Here is a 15090-nt window from a genome sequence, read left to right as displayed (position 1 = left end):
TTCTAGACTGCAGATTACCTGATGTGATTCAGATCATGAAAAATATGCTGGAGGCAATAGTAGATGAAGACACGACGAGCGCACGTCTCAAAGACAAGTTTAATTTTGCGGAATGATAAAAACAAAATGTTTTTCTTGACTAAAACTCGGATATAAAAGCTTCCAGCACATTAGTCACACACTGTTGTCCTTCACATAAATCATTCAAATGTATGTTTCTCCAGCTCCAACAAATAGAACAACAAAAAATATGTTTCCAGTTCTGGACTAAATATAATGCAACAGAACAGTGTGCATTTCAGATATATCACCTCCAAATTTGATTTCTACCTTTTTTGTAGGATTTTCTGATTGACTTTTATAATGAAAAAAGTGTGAAATTCAGTTTACCGGCAAAGATATGTTTCTTAACTGATACAAATCCTTGTTTATCTCTGTTTATTTGTTACCTACATACAAAAAAAGTTAGTTTGGAGTGAAGCAGGAGTTCCATTTCAAATTAGTTTTCCCATTTTTAGCCTTGTGGATTACATCATGGTAATGAAACACATCAAGATACAACCTCAAACTCTGCTATTAACCAGTAGCATAGCATCACCTCATTGTATTTTACTGATACATTTGTCACATATAGAATATATATATATATATATATATATATATATATATATATATATATATATATATATAGAATGAGAAATTTGCAAACAACGCTAATGGTTTTATAGATTTTTGGAAAAGTTACAGTAATCGGTTCACAGTTAGGGATTGGGTTACAGACTATGGTTGGAGTTAGAGCTTCAACATGTGATCAGCACCAGAGCTCAGAGGAAGTGCATGAGATACTCATGTTTTTACTGTGGTTTTCACTCATGAATACTTAAAGAGTTTTTGCACATTATTGTACAGCATTACCATTGATTTTTTAGTTGCAGTGTCATACTCCTCAATCTGATGACCCCCTCTTTCCTCACTGTGTTATTATTGCCTCTTAAGACCCCACAGCACAGGGAGATTAGTGTCCATAAGTAAACATGCTGCTGTACAAATATCTGCCTTTCCCTTTTATGCTTCACAGCAAGCCAGGAAGCCATATGATGTACGAGACGTGATTGAGCAATACTCTCAGGGACACCTCAACATGATGGTACGGATAAAAGAACTGCAAAGAAGGTGTGAGCTTGATCTTTTCAGCTTCTTAACCATATGTAAGAAAGAGAAGGAATTGTCTTTGCCGAAAGAGGTGCAATATGAGCTCTTGTAATGTTCTTCAGTACAAAAGAAGCTAGTTTGTATAATCTGCACATGCTTATTTGCTGTATGCTATGTAAAGGAACTTTTCCATTGAAAACCGACTCCCTAAAATGTATAGAGAATCATAAGTTAGTGTGCTTGACCCTGCCAGCTGTTGTTGACTCATATAGAAAGGCACTAATTACAAGTCATCTAAAGGATATTTCCTTTTTAGCAGAAATGTATGTCAGAGCAGTGGGTTCCTGTTTTTTGTCACAGCCGAGGAATATAAATAACCACGATAATGATTTCCTCACAGTTGTAGAGTGCATCGACAACCAGGCACAATTACTGCACTTCACCTTTTCTGTTTATGTTATTTGTTTTCTATTCTTTTTATGTACTGTAATAGTCAGTTATATTAAGAGGAAATCTTAGGAGTAGCAAACTGAGAAAATTGAGAAAAAGGGCATCTTATGAAAGCAAATAAAAGCAACAGAATTGTTTGGATTGTTTAAAATTGATGTTCTTAAAAGGGAAACTAATGTGATTTCTAAAATTATGTTTGTATGCATATTTACGCATATTGTGTGTAGTTCCAGTTCCACTCTACCATATAAACAACTTTTAACATTGTATATGGTCTTCATGTATGCTCTTTCAGCGTTACAGGATGTGTTGTGTCATAACTTTCTTAATTGTGTAAAGACATCGGAAAAACTACAAAAGCACCTGAATTGTCTACCCCGTGGCAACCTGAGTGTATTTACCCGATAAAAATAATAATAATATAGTGATTTTTCACCCAAACTCCACACAAAACTACCAATTCTTAATTGAGAGATACGTACATTTATACAACTGCACACATCTACAATTAACATGTTTTTTCACTCTGTGAGTACTCTTGTGCAGTTTGAGCGAGAGGACAATGAAGCCAAGCTAAAATGCACAAAATTACATCTCTTTATAGTAAGAGACACACTTAAAATGACCTATTAACTTATTATAAATCACATACATAAGGAAACCACTAGTGTTGAATTGTCCTGAAGTGATAACAGAATAATTTTTATATACTGATAATTCTATACATGGGATGACATTTATACACCAGATAAGAGGTATAGGACTTTTTGGGAATGCTGCTCTGTGATTGGCTGGTTTCTCATATGTGATTTATATGTGATTAATGATTGATTTTTTTCCCGGGTTTAATTTGCTGACATACTGATCTCGAGGCCTGCTTGTCCAGATCTTTTCCGATTTTTCATACGATTGAAACAAAATAAATGTTTTACATATTCCAAGTTAAATATTTGAAACATTTGTTAAATACATAAACACAGCACCTTATACTATGTGCCAAACACTGAAATAGTCCCTAAATCTTTAAACAAGCATATTTTCTATTAATGATTACATTTTCCGATGCCTGTCGGTTACAAGGGCAGGCAGAAAAAATTAATATAAAACGAATGACAATCATACCTATATCACTATTTTTTTTGTCAACTTCCACAAAACTGTAACAGTAGTAAGTAAGGACTGTTTATAGCGTACATCACCTCTAAGTCAAAAAAGCACTGCCTTTATATAATCTATCAGTGCAAGCTGCTGAGCACGAATTATAACTGACCCACTGTTCTTAATGCACTGTTTTACCTTATTGTACATGCCCTTGTGTCCATGACCTTACCCGAGGACTGAGGTTTGTTTGCAGTAATAGCAATACACAGATATTTTTTGGTTTGTTCTTTATTGTCATATTGTGCAAATTGAGTGTAACATATAAACAAAAAGTTCTGTTAACATAAACAAATACAATTTGTACCTAGGTTTTTTGTGGTTTGCTTTTGTTCTGTGTGGGTACCTATATATATATATATTGATGCAAATGTTAAAATGCACACCGAGCAAAATGATTGCTGCAGAATTATTTTTTCTGGTGTTTTTGTAGTTTTTCTCTGTCTAGGAAGTTATGACACAACATCTTGAAACACTAAAGGAGCATCCATCCATTATGTGTTGAGTTTTAAATTTTAAAATGTGAACAAATGGGCAATATATTAGAATTTAACTAGAAAAATACTATAAAAGTACTATAAATCTTAAGACGCATAAAACTTTAACATGAATTGCATGAGCAACATGGGATATATAATGAACTACAAAATTAAAACATTTTAATTAGTAATATAGTTTAGTCACATGACAGTAAATAAGACAGAGCAAACAAGGTAGAAAGGCAAGCGTCTGGATGAGTCTTTAAGCTGCTCTTTATCAAATATAATTAACTTGCTAAATAAATAATAATCAGATTTTTAATAGTCAGTGCATATAAAGTATGCTGTTAATAAAAATGATACATGAATTAAAAAGAATGTCAGTTCTACTTGTGATACCAATGATAACGGCAAAATGTAAGTTAGTCAGATTTATATATTGTTTTTAAAGGCTGTTTCAACACAAAGTTGAGAAAATATTATCAAAAATAATGTGCTGGGAAACTTGAAGGAACTTGAAGGTCGTTTCTTGAAACATTTTATGATCAGCTGTGTTTTTTTGTTTTGTTTTGTTTTTGCAGCCAGTCAGGGACAGCAAAAATATTTTGTGATGTGTAAAAAAATTCCATAACCTTCTGTCGCTATATTTGTATTTTTAAATATGAATTATCTTGTGGTCTTTAACAAACACACAGCAACAAGGCACCACAAGGGAGTAAATAGAGCTTGAACAGCCCATATAGCAAATAATTATCAGCAAGCAAGTTCAGCCCTGCATTAGTCAGGTTTCAGTCATTCGTCTTGTTTTCCCTTTCATGTTCGCCCATGTAAATAAAATAAGTTTAAAACTATACCACTCTAAGAGACAACCTCCAAAACAAACACAGGCACATATGCATCAAAAACAGTGTAATATACTGTGCAGTTCTTCTAATTCATCAGTCTGTAATAAAGTATGATCTGAGCATCAGGTACTGTACCACAAGTTGGTGTTAAAACAATCTTAAATTATAAATGTTTGAGATTTTAGGAAGTAGATAGATTATGCTTGTAGCTGGTATGCTTAGTTGCTAAGTTTGAAAGATAGAGCAGAATACACAGATGGGGAATAAGTAATTGAGAGCAGTGGACATGAAAGGTAAAAATAAAAAGTCAGTTATTTAACCAGTCACTGATATATATATATATATATATATATATATATATAAATTCAAGTATTTGTATTATAGCTACTAACGGAAAACAAAAATAAATCATCATTACAGCATTTTGTTCTTTGGTCATGATGTAACTGGAAAAACTGGGTAATTTAATTCCAATTGTTAGACCATGTCCATTGTATCACCATTTGAAACCTTTTAATCAAAGAACCATGTCTGCAAAGCTGTCCAGCGTAAAGTAGGCTCAACAAGCGCATTACTGTAACAAAACAATCAACACAGAGGCACATTGGTCCCCTTAGGTATTGTTTTAAGACAATAATAAGGGGGAAAATGTACCTTTCACATGTCAGGGTAGGGCGATTGCCCAAACATACATGTTTAACTGAAGATTGTGTACTGTGTTGTATTCTGTCATCAAGCAATACTGTACTTTCTTCTTCCATTTGCTCTCAGATTGGACCACTCTTTGGGGAAACCAGGGATGTTTCTTTCAGGTAAAGAGCAATAGAGGGATTTGGTCAGTAACAGTAATTTAGCACATTTTTCACGATAAGTAGTCATGTTCAACATAATAGAGAATGTTTTGATGTTTGGGTTCACCATTATTTTCACACTTCATTTGAACAACAGACTTTTTTTGCATAAAAAAATATATAATCTTATTACAATCCGGAGGCAGGTTTTCCTGTATCAAATTAAACTACCGTAGTTTAGCTGCCAAATTAATAATTATTATTTGTATTATTATTATTATTATTATTATTATTATTATTATTATTATTATTATTATTATTATTAATAGACCACTATTTAGGGATTGCTTCATCCTCTTCTGATCATTACATATTGCTGTTGACTTCAAATTATGGTAATGATGACCAACGAAGTGTCCATGTAACAGTGCAATATGGGCCCATTTTCCTATTGCCAAACTATATACCAGTATAATCCCCATGTTGGCTTTTAGCCATTTTCTGTCAGGAATAGTTTCCCTTTAAGGAATGTAAGCTTTGCAGCAGGCAGATTACAGTAGAGTGATATTGACAACAAAGAGATTAGAGGCACACAGCAAACCCTGTAGTGCAAACAACAGTGCAAATGTGTGGGAGGGTGGAGTGATGCATCTCCATGTGATAACATTAGAGTCATACATAGTGCAACAGCAAGCCATAGGGGAAAAGGCTATGTGGCGAGCTGAGGAAACCTTACTTTCTCCACACGGGTCAGGCTTGGCCAGTTCAGTAGCATTATTTCAGAAATCCCAGTTACAGTCCGCTAATGAATTTTCCCAAGTTTTAACCAACATTCTCCAGACTACAGAGTCCAACTTGTGCACTAAGCAGAGACCTTTATAGCTTGAGCCACTGAGTAATCCCTAAACTATACCTGCTTACATAAATACATACTTGATTATAATCACCTCTAGTTGTCTGGATAAGAACTTTCTAGAATTTGTACCATGTTAACATGGCTTTGGGGTAGTACAATGTACAGTATTTTTCTATATACAACTGTATCAGGGCACAGTAAATACATAAATAGTTTTTAGATATAATATCACTCCTGATGTGTACTTTAGCTATGAATAAGCACAGTCTAAAGTAGCACTTTCCTAATACATAATCATTTCCGTAATAGTATAACATCAATCAAAATTGGGTTCCAAAGAGGAGAGATAAAATGACTAAATGTCCTGTCAATTTAGACACATGTTTAAGGTCTACTGAGCATTATTTATATACATATAGATATACAGGGACTATAGAAAGTCTATACCCTCTTGAACTTTTTTTGTGTGTGTCAGTGCCTCAGAGATTTATGCATTTAAAAAAAAAAAAAAAAAATATATATATATATATATATATATATATATATATATATACACTCACCTAAAGGATTATTAGGAACACCTGTTCAATTTCTCATTAATGCAATTATCTAATCAACCAATCACATGGCAGTTGCTTCAATGCATTTAGGGGTGTGGTCCTGGTCAAGACAATCTCCTGAACTCCAAACTGAATGTCTGAATGGGAAAGAAAGGTGATTTAAGCAATTTTGAGCGTGGCATGGTTGTTGGTGCCAGACGGGCCGGTCCGAGTATTTCACAATCTGCTCAGTTACTGGGATTTTCACGCACAACCATTTCTAGGGTTTACAAAGAATGGTGTGAAAAGGGAAAAACATCCAGTATGCGGCAGTCCTGTGGGCGAAAATGCCTTGTTGATGCTAGAGGTCAGAGGAGAATGGGCCGACTGATTCAAGCTGATAGAATAGCAACTTTTACTGAAATAACCACTCGTTACAACCGAGGTATGCAGCAAAGCATTTGTGAAGCCACAACACGTACAACCTTGAGGCGGATGGGCTACAACAGCAGAAGACCCCACCGGGAACCACTCATCTCCACTACAAATAGGAAAAAGAGGCTACAATTTGCACAAGCTCACCAAAATTGGACAGTTGAAGACTGGAAAAATGTTGCCTGGTCTGATGAGTCTCGATTTCTGTTGAGACATTCAGATGGTAGAGTCAGAATTTGGCGTAAACAGAATGAGAACATGGATCCATCATGCCTTGTTACCACTGTGCAGGCTGGTGGTGGTGGTGTAATGGTGTGGGGGATGTTTTCTTGGCACACTTTAGGCCCCTTAGTGCCAATTGTGCATCGTTTAAATGCCACGGCCTACCTGAGCATTGTTTCTGACTATGTCCATCCCTTTATGACCACCATGTACCCATCCTCTGATGGCTACTTCCAGCAGGATAATGCACCATTTCACAAAGGTCGAATCATTTCAAATTGGTTTCTTGAACATGACAATGAGTTCACTGTACTAAACTGGCCCCCACAGTCAGCAGATCTCAACCCAATAGAGCATCTTTGGGATGTGGTGGAACGGGAGCTTCGTGCCCTGGATGTGCATCCCACAAATCTCCATCAACTGCAAGATGCTATCCTATCAATATGGGCCAACATTTCTAAAGAATGCTTTCAGCACCTTGTTGAATCAATGCCACGTAGAATTAAGGCAGTTCTATATATATATATATAATACAAAACTGTAATATCAAATTTTGGATAAGTCTCCATCTCCCTAAGTTTGGCAGCAATTACTGGGCCTTACTGGGCCACTCAAGAACATTTACCTTTTTGTGCCTTAGCCATTCCAGTGTAGTTTTGTCTGTGTGCTTTGGGTCATTGTCATGCTGAAAGGTTCAGCAGGTTTTCCTCAAGGACTTTTCTGTATTTTGCCCCAGTCCCTACCAATGAGAGACATCCCCATGACATGATGCTGCACCACCATGCTTCACAGTAGGGATTGTGCTCTTTGGGTGATGCGCTGTGTTGGGTTTTTTACCAAACATAACACTTTGCATTTAGGCCAGAAACTTCCTTTTGAGTTTTGTCAGACCACAATACATTGCCAAATGGCTACGGAATCTCCTTTTTTGCATAATTCAAAACAATATTCACTTTGACTAGACTTGGCCATAAAAGACTGTAACTTATGCAAAGTTGCCATTAGCCTCTTGGTTGTCTCTCTGTTTCCATTTTGCTCGGTCATTCAGTTTGGAGGGATGGCTTGATAATCATTCCAGGGTTATTCAAGGCCTTTGATATTTTGATATACATATCCTCTGATCTGTGCCTTTCAACAGCTTTGTCCCAGAGTTATTTTGAAATCTCCTTGGTGCTCATGGTTGAGTCTTTGCTTTGAAATAAACTACCCAGCAGAGGGGACCCACAGGAACTGCTGAATTTATCCTGAAATCATGAAAATCACTACAATTCAACACAGGTGGAGGCCACTTAATTTGGTGTGTGATTGTTAAGGTGATTGCTGACACCTGAGCTATTTCCGTTTGAATATTGAATACAATTTCTACATATTTCTAGAATATTTTTTTCAATAGGAAATTGTGGGGTAGGATGCGGATAAAGGAAAAAAACAACAAAAAAACTATTTTAATAATGCATTTTAATTCCAGGCTATAAGGCAACAAAACGCTAATATTTTGAAAGGGGGTGTAGACTTTCTATAGTATAGGCACTGCATCTATATCTATATCTATATATATATATATATATATATATATATATATATATATATATATATATACAGTGGGGGAAAAAAGTATTTGATCCCCTGCTGATTTTGTATGTTTGCCCACTGACAAAGAAATGATCAGTCTATAATTTTAATGGTAGGTGTATTTTAACAGTGAGAGACAGAATAACAACAAAAAAATCCAGAAAAACGCATTTCAAAAAAGTTATAAATTGATTTGCATGTTAAGGAGGGAAATAAGTATTTGACCCCTTCGACTTAGTACTTGGTGGCAAAACCCTTGTTGGCAATCACAGAGGTCAGACGTTTCTTGTAGTTGGCCACCAGGTTTGCACACATCTCAGGAGGGATTTTGTCCCACTCCACTTTGCAGATCCTCTCCAAGTCATTAAGGTTTCGAGGCTGACGTTTGGCAACTCGAACCTTCAGCTCCCTCCACACATTTTCTATGGGATTAAGGTCTGGAGACTGGCTAGGCCACTCCAGGACCTTAATGTGCTTCTTCTTGAGCCACTCCTTAGTTGCCTTGGCTGTGCGTTTTGGGTCATTGTCATGCTGGAATACCCATCCACGACCCATTTTCAATGCCCTGGCTGAGGGAAGGAGGTTCTCACCCAAGATTTGACGGTACATGGCCCGGTCCATCGTCCCTTTGATGCGGTGCAGTTGTCCCGTCTCCTTAGCAGAAAAACACCCCCAAAGCATAATGTTTCCACCTCCATGTTTGACGGTGGGGATGGTGTTCTTGGGGTCATTCCTCCTCGTCCAAACACGGCGAGTTGAATTGATGCCAAAGAGCTCGATTTTGGTCTCATCTGACCACAACACTTTCACCCAGTTCTCCTCTGAATCATTCAGATGTTCATTGGCAAACTTCAGACGGGCCTGTACATGTGCTTTCTTGAGCAGGGGGACCTTGCGGGCGCTGCAGGATTTCAGTCCTTCAAGGCGTAGTGTGTTACCAATTGTTTTCTTGGTGACTATGGTCCCAGCTGCCTTGAGATCATTAACAAGATCCTCCCGTGTAGTTCTGGGCTGATTCCTCACCGTTCTCATGATCATTGAAACTCCACGAGGTGAGATCTTGCATGGAGCCCCAGACCGAGGGAGACTGACAGTTATTTTGTGTTTCTTCCATTTGCGAATAATCGCACCAACTGTTGTCACCTTCTCACCAAGCTGCTTGGCGATGGTCTTGTAGCCCATTCCAGCCTTGTGTAGGTCTACAATCTTGTCCCTGACATCCTTGGACAGCTCTTTGGTCTTGGCCATGGTGGAGAGTTTGGAATCTGATTGATTGATTGCTTCTGTGGACAGGTGTCTTTTATACAGGTAACGAGCTGAGATTAGGAGCAGTCCCTTTAAGAGAGTGCTCCTAATCTCAGCTCGTTACCTGTATAAAAGATACCTGGGAGCCAGAAATCTTGCTGATTGATAAGGGATCAAATACTTATTTCCCTCATTAACATGCAAATCAATTTATAACTTTTTTGAAATGCGTATTTCTGGATTTTTTTGCTGTTATTCTGTCTCTCACTGTTAAAATACACCTACCATTAAAATTATAGACTGATAATTTCTTTGCCAGTGGGCAAACGTACAAAATCAGCAGGGGATCAAATACTTTTTTCCCTCACTGTATATATATATATATATATATATATATATATATATAAACATCAACTACTCAATTTCTTTATTAATCTTAATATCATATATGGTTTGATTGATATATCATGTTTTGGGTTAATGAATTACTAACTATAAAGTAATAACCATAAAGTGGAGGGGAGGCTGGCTCCTGAGGGTGATGTCACACTGCCTCCTTGTATAGACAACCAGAAGTAATTGTATGAGACAGGGTCAGAGGTCAGTCAATTTATCATTCTTAATCATTGAAAGCTGACTTCCAGAATATGATAAAGCCAACTAATGGCACATTAGCTTAATATTATGAGAGAAATATAGAATGGTTAGTGTTAATATAGCTGTTTATTTATTTTTATTCTGAAATAATGCTCAATCGACCTTTACGTATTTCAGCAAGCGATTAGACTGCTTGTCTCTTTTGTGTTGCCTTGAGTATGTTACTAATTTCATTTTGTTACTCTTACTCTCCCCTGTAGAAAAGGGCCTAGATAAAGGATACTACACAGTTGGAGCCAGACTGATCCGTTTAGAGGATAAGGTAGGGAAGCGGCACTTCTCTTGAGTTTTTGTTTTTGGATGTCTGAATGATAAGCAAGTGCTACGATATTATCTCGGGTACAGTATGCATTCTGGCTGAATACAGCTCATTCATAGATAATAAAGCATTCCTTTTTTAATGTGCAAAGAGCCCTTTTAGTTACAACCTGTTTTCTTGACTCTATCCTTGTCAGCCTTATAAGTACACTCATTTGGGAGAAGCTCTTTTTTTTGGTTTTGGTTCGTTATTGTTGTCTCCTGGCTTGAGTGTGACTCACTGGGTGAGTGAGGTAGCCCTGACTACTCACAGGAGCACTGTGGAGGTAATAAACATATAATAAAAAAAATATTTTAATAAAATAAAATGTCATAAAATAATCAGAATACTGTTTATTGTATGTGGTGACTAACAGCAGATTACATTTTACTGGAAAGTCAACGTTAACAATGCACGCCTGCATTTTTGGTATTAATTAATTAACTTATTGTTGTTAATTTATTGAAATGAAAGGCAGGAAATTTATAACAGGCGTTCAGCTGACAAACAAGACAAAGAGACAATGTAACAACATTCATAGCAGTCCAATATCTTTCCAGGTATGTCTTCTCCTCACACAAACACTTTATATATGGTAAGCCTGTTTAACTAGAAGTAAAGCACACAAAGGTTTTAATCCTTTCTCATGTGCAATTGAAGGTAAACATTGTACAGCCTGTAACTTGTCACAAAGCAGCTTCTTATTTCTTGGAAATCCTGGTAATGCCCCCCCCCAAATGTCTAATATTGGATTTTGGCAAATGGGCCTGAAGCCACATGCTGTGGTACATCATACCTTGAATGGGCAGAATGGAATAGATGCCCTTACCAGCAACGATTCTGCGTCTTCTGTATTAAAGCAGTTGTCCTCCAGAGCAGAGAGATTTCCAGTTGCCCAGTCTGCTCTATAATATGCTACATACAGTAAACATCAAAGTAATTATTTTACAAAGGCAATTTGCACAAATGATTATCCCGCCAACCTTGATAAATGATTGATCACAAGATCACAACATGTGCAAACCCACTTTGGGAGTTTCAGTCAATCTTGGTCTCAGGCCAAATCTAAACAAAACACACACAAAAAATTTTACATAGGAAGCCCAGTGATATATATATAGTCTTTCAGTTTATTTTCATATTTCTAAATTCGACTGTGTTTTTCCTTAAAAAAATAAAATAAAAACAAACTGGGGAGAATGACTCACCTGGGAAAATGTGAAAGGTGTATTTAAATTAATGTCAGTATTGACATAAAGAGCTAAGCTTCAGAAACGTATGTTGCATTACAAGGCCTACACAGTCCAGCTGTATTATGTTAATCAAATCCATTGTTACTAGGTGTACACCCTGCACCCCACAATGTTTCTAATTATAAAGCAGCTGGTACCACTGAAATCCAGTTGACAGATGTTATTATACATGTATGGCCTAAATGTTTACACTCCCAGCTTGTTTACATGCACATGCAGTTGGTGCACGCAGTTTCGCAATGCCCCCGTTGTGAAGGCTGTGATTGTGTCTCGTGTTCTTACTCTGTGTCTGTGTACCAATTACTCTCTGCAAGGAAAGACCTTCCTTTTTAGGTGGAACAAACAGACCTCTGTATGTCGTTCTAGCTTTGACTGTACAAAACATAATGACATTTAATATAACATAAAGCCATTCATGTGCTGTTGCTGATGATTACCTTCTCTTTTTCATACCACCCAGCAAAACTGTATTAACCTGAGTGAAACTGTGGTTTCTGATATCATCTCATATATTTGTATAGACTGCTCTCAATAGCACTACATTATATTGTCTTGATATGTGAGAAAGATCGTTTGTGTACTAATACAGAAAGTAGGTTTATCCATAACCAAGCAATTGTTCATCTTAACCAGTTCATTTGGATAACTCATTGGTTGTGGTTAAGTACACTATGAGGAGCAATGTAGAAGTTGCTCTTTCTAAATAAACAAAAATCCTTGGAAAAAATGGTACACAAGGGTTTAGGGTAAGCCTAAAAGCTTTCAGAGTGTGGTTTATGGCCCATTTGCAGTACATGCTGTGATTCCAATCTCCTGATTGGTAACATAACCTTAACATTAAAAACATAATTTCCATCTACTGGCACATACATTACAGTGAGAAGCAGAGCTAAATTGAATGTGATAGTCCCTAATGAGCAGACCTTTACTTGGAGTGCAATGAATTTAAAAAAGCTGCCTAATGTGAGCTGCAGAAGGAAATGAACTGGATCCAATCATTCCTCTTCAGCTTCAATGTGTTTTTTTTTTTTTATAACATTCATATTTCCACCGTGATTATTTCAGCATTGTAAAAACAGAGATCCTTAATGCACCTGCATCTTTATTATTATCTGTAATTATTTTACCTTGATTGTGGTTGGCATTAAAAATCCAGTTGACATCTCTCTGCCCTTTTAGTCGCACCTGTTGATTTCCCCTGTTTTGAATGCCCTTGAGGCTGCAGGTGTAACAACTGCTAGACATTGACTTAGTCACAAACAACCCATTCCACACCTTACTGTGAAGGCAACCAAGCTCCTTTTCATCTCCGCTTGAGAAACAACTTTGTTTCTGCAAACATGTATCTCATGGCCAAGCACAAAGTTCTTCCTGGTATTTGACCTCCGACAATGCAACCTCGCTTGGCGCACTTCTATTGTGAAATTCTTAGGCCAGATCATTGTTTTGCCTCCAATGGAAATGTAAGTGAAGGCAGCTGATTGTGTTGAAATGTGAGGGTTTTTTTTTGGAGTCAGTGTTTTTCCCTTTTAGAATTGTAAAGTCAAATTCACTGTGGCAGCAAAAGAATACCATTATTGGGTGTAAATCGCCCTGAATTTTTAAAGAGTAACTTTCTTTTTCCTTCAAGGATCCCAGGACAATAACACTATTATACAGCAGGCAACCATTTTGTACATTGTTTTCATATAGCAGTATATAAAGCACTCTGGTTACCATGGATAAAATGTAGACTATATTTTACAAAAAGCTTTGTTAGAATCCATTGATTAACTTGACGGGCATATTGAATACTTAATACTTGTTTATTTTACATTTTGAAAATAATATTTCAGCAAGAGATAGGTCTTTGTTTCAGGCCATTTTTGGCAGAAGTGGTATCCAGTTAAACAGCTCAGTGTAAAGTAAGCTTTGGCGTGTGCCACTTTTGTGAAAATGCCTTTTCTCCCGTGAAACAGGAGACACTTCTTCACACAGAGAGTTGTCACAATCTGGAACAAACTCCCCAGCGATGTGTTTGGAGAGACAATTTGGGAACATTTAAAAACAGACTGGATAGGATCCTTGGATCACTTAGTTATTAATGGACAACAAACGCTCATGATGGGGTGAATGGCCTCCTTTAGTTTGTAAACTTTCTTATGTTCTTATTAAACTCTTCCTGATAATTCAGGGTTTAAATGTGTCCCTTCTTTTTTCCATTTTCATCAAACGCTAAGCCCACAACCTTTTGTAGTAATTGTGTTCATGTTTTTAAAGGATTTTCTGTCTCCCAAATATTTTGTGTATATATATATATATATATATATATATATATATATATATATATATATATATATATATAATAGGAAAGTCAACACTTGTTCCATAGGGGAGAAAAGTCAGCTTCAGTCTGTGCATTTTCTTGGAAGTGTCCGTGCTTGTACAGTGAGGGAAAAAAGTATTTGATCCCCTGCTGATTTTGTACGTTTGCCCACTGACAAAGAAATTATCAGTCTATAATTTTAATGGTAGGTGTATTTTAACAGTGAGAGACAGAATAACAGCAAAAAAATCCAGAAAAACACATTTCAAAAAAGTTATAAATTGATTTGCATGTTAATGAGGGAAATAAGTATTTGACCCCTTCGACTTAGTACTTGGTGGCAAAACCCTTGTTGGCAATCACAGAGGTCAGACGTTTCTTGTAGTTGGCCACCAGGTTTGCACACATCTCAGGAGGGATTTTGTCCCACTCCTCTTTGCAGATCCTCTCCAAGTCATTAAGGTTTCGAGGCTGACGTTTGGCAACTCGAACCTTCAGCTCCCTCCACACATTTTCTATGGGATTAAGGTCTGGAGACTGGCTAGGCCACTCCAGGACCTTAATGTGCTTCTTCTTGAGCCACTCCTTAGTTGCCTTGGCTGTGTGTTTTGGGTCATTGTCATGCTGGAATACCCATCCACGACCCATTTTCAATGCCCTGGCTGAGGGAAGGAGGTTCTCACCCAAGATTTGACGGTAAATGGCCCCGTCCATCGTCCCTTTGATGCGGTGCAGTTGTCCCGTCTCCTTAGCAGAAAAACACCCCCAAAGCATAATGTTTCCACCTCCATGTTTGATGGTGGGGATGGTGTTCTTGGGGTCATTCCTCCTCG

General features: G+C 37.0%; 1 protein-coding gene across 1 annotated transcript in view; it reads left to right on the top strand.

The window, feature by feature from the left end:
* kcnq1.2 (potassium voltage-gated channel, KQT-like subfamily, member 1.2) overlaps nt 1-15090 on the top strand; it is a 234762-nt gene that overhangs the window by 157138 nt on the left and 62534 nt on the right. Inside the window, exons 16-18 of the mRNA XM_066724383.1 lie at nt 1079-1173; nt 4856-4896; nt 10602-10663. Of these exons, the coding sequence (XP_066580480.1) occupies nt 1079-1173; nt 4856-4896; nt 10602-10663 (198 nt within the window). The remainder of the gene's footprint in view (nt 1-1078; nt 1174-4855; nt 4897-10601; nt 10664-15090) is intronic.

Source organism: Amia ocellicauda, chromosome 15 (genome assembly GCF_036373705.1).
Source record: "Amia ocellicauda isolate fAmiCal2 chromosome 15, fAmiCal2.hap1, whole genome shotgun sequence".
Taxonomy (NCBI): Eukaryota; Metazoa; Chordata; class Actinopteri; order Amiiformes; family Amiidae; genus Amia; species Amia ocellicauda.
The sequence above is the reverse complement of the archived record's forward strand: the minus strand, read 5'-3'. Positions and strand labels throughout refer to the sequence as shown.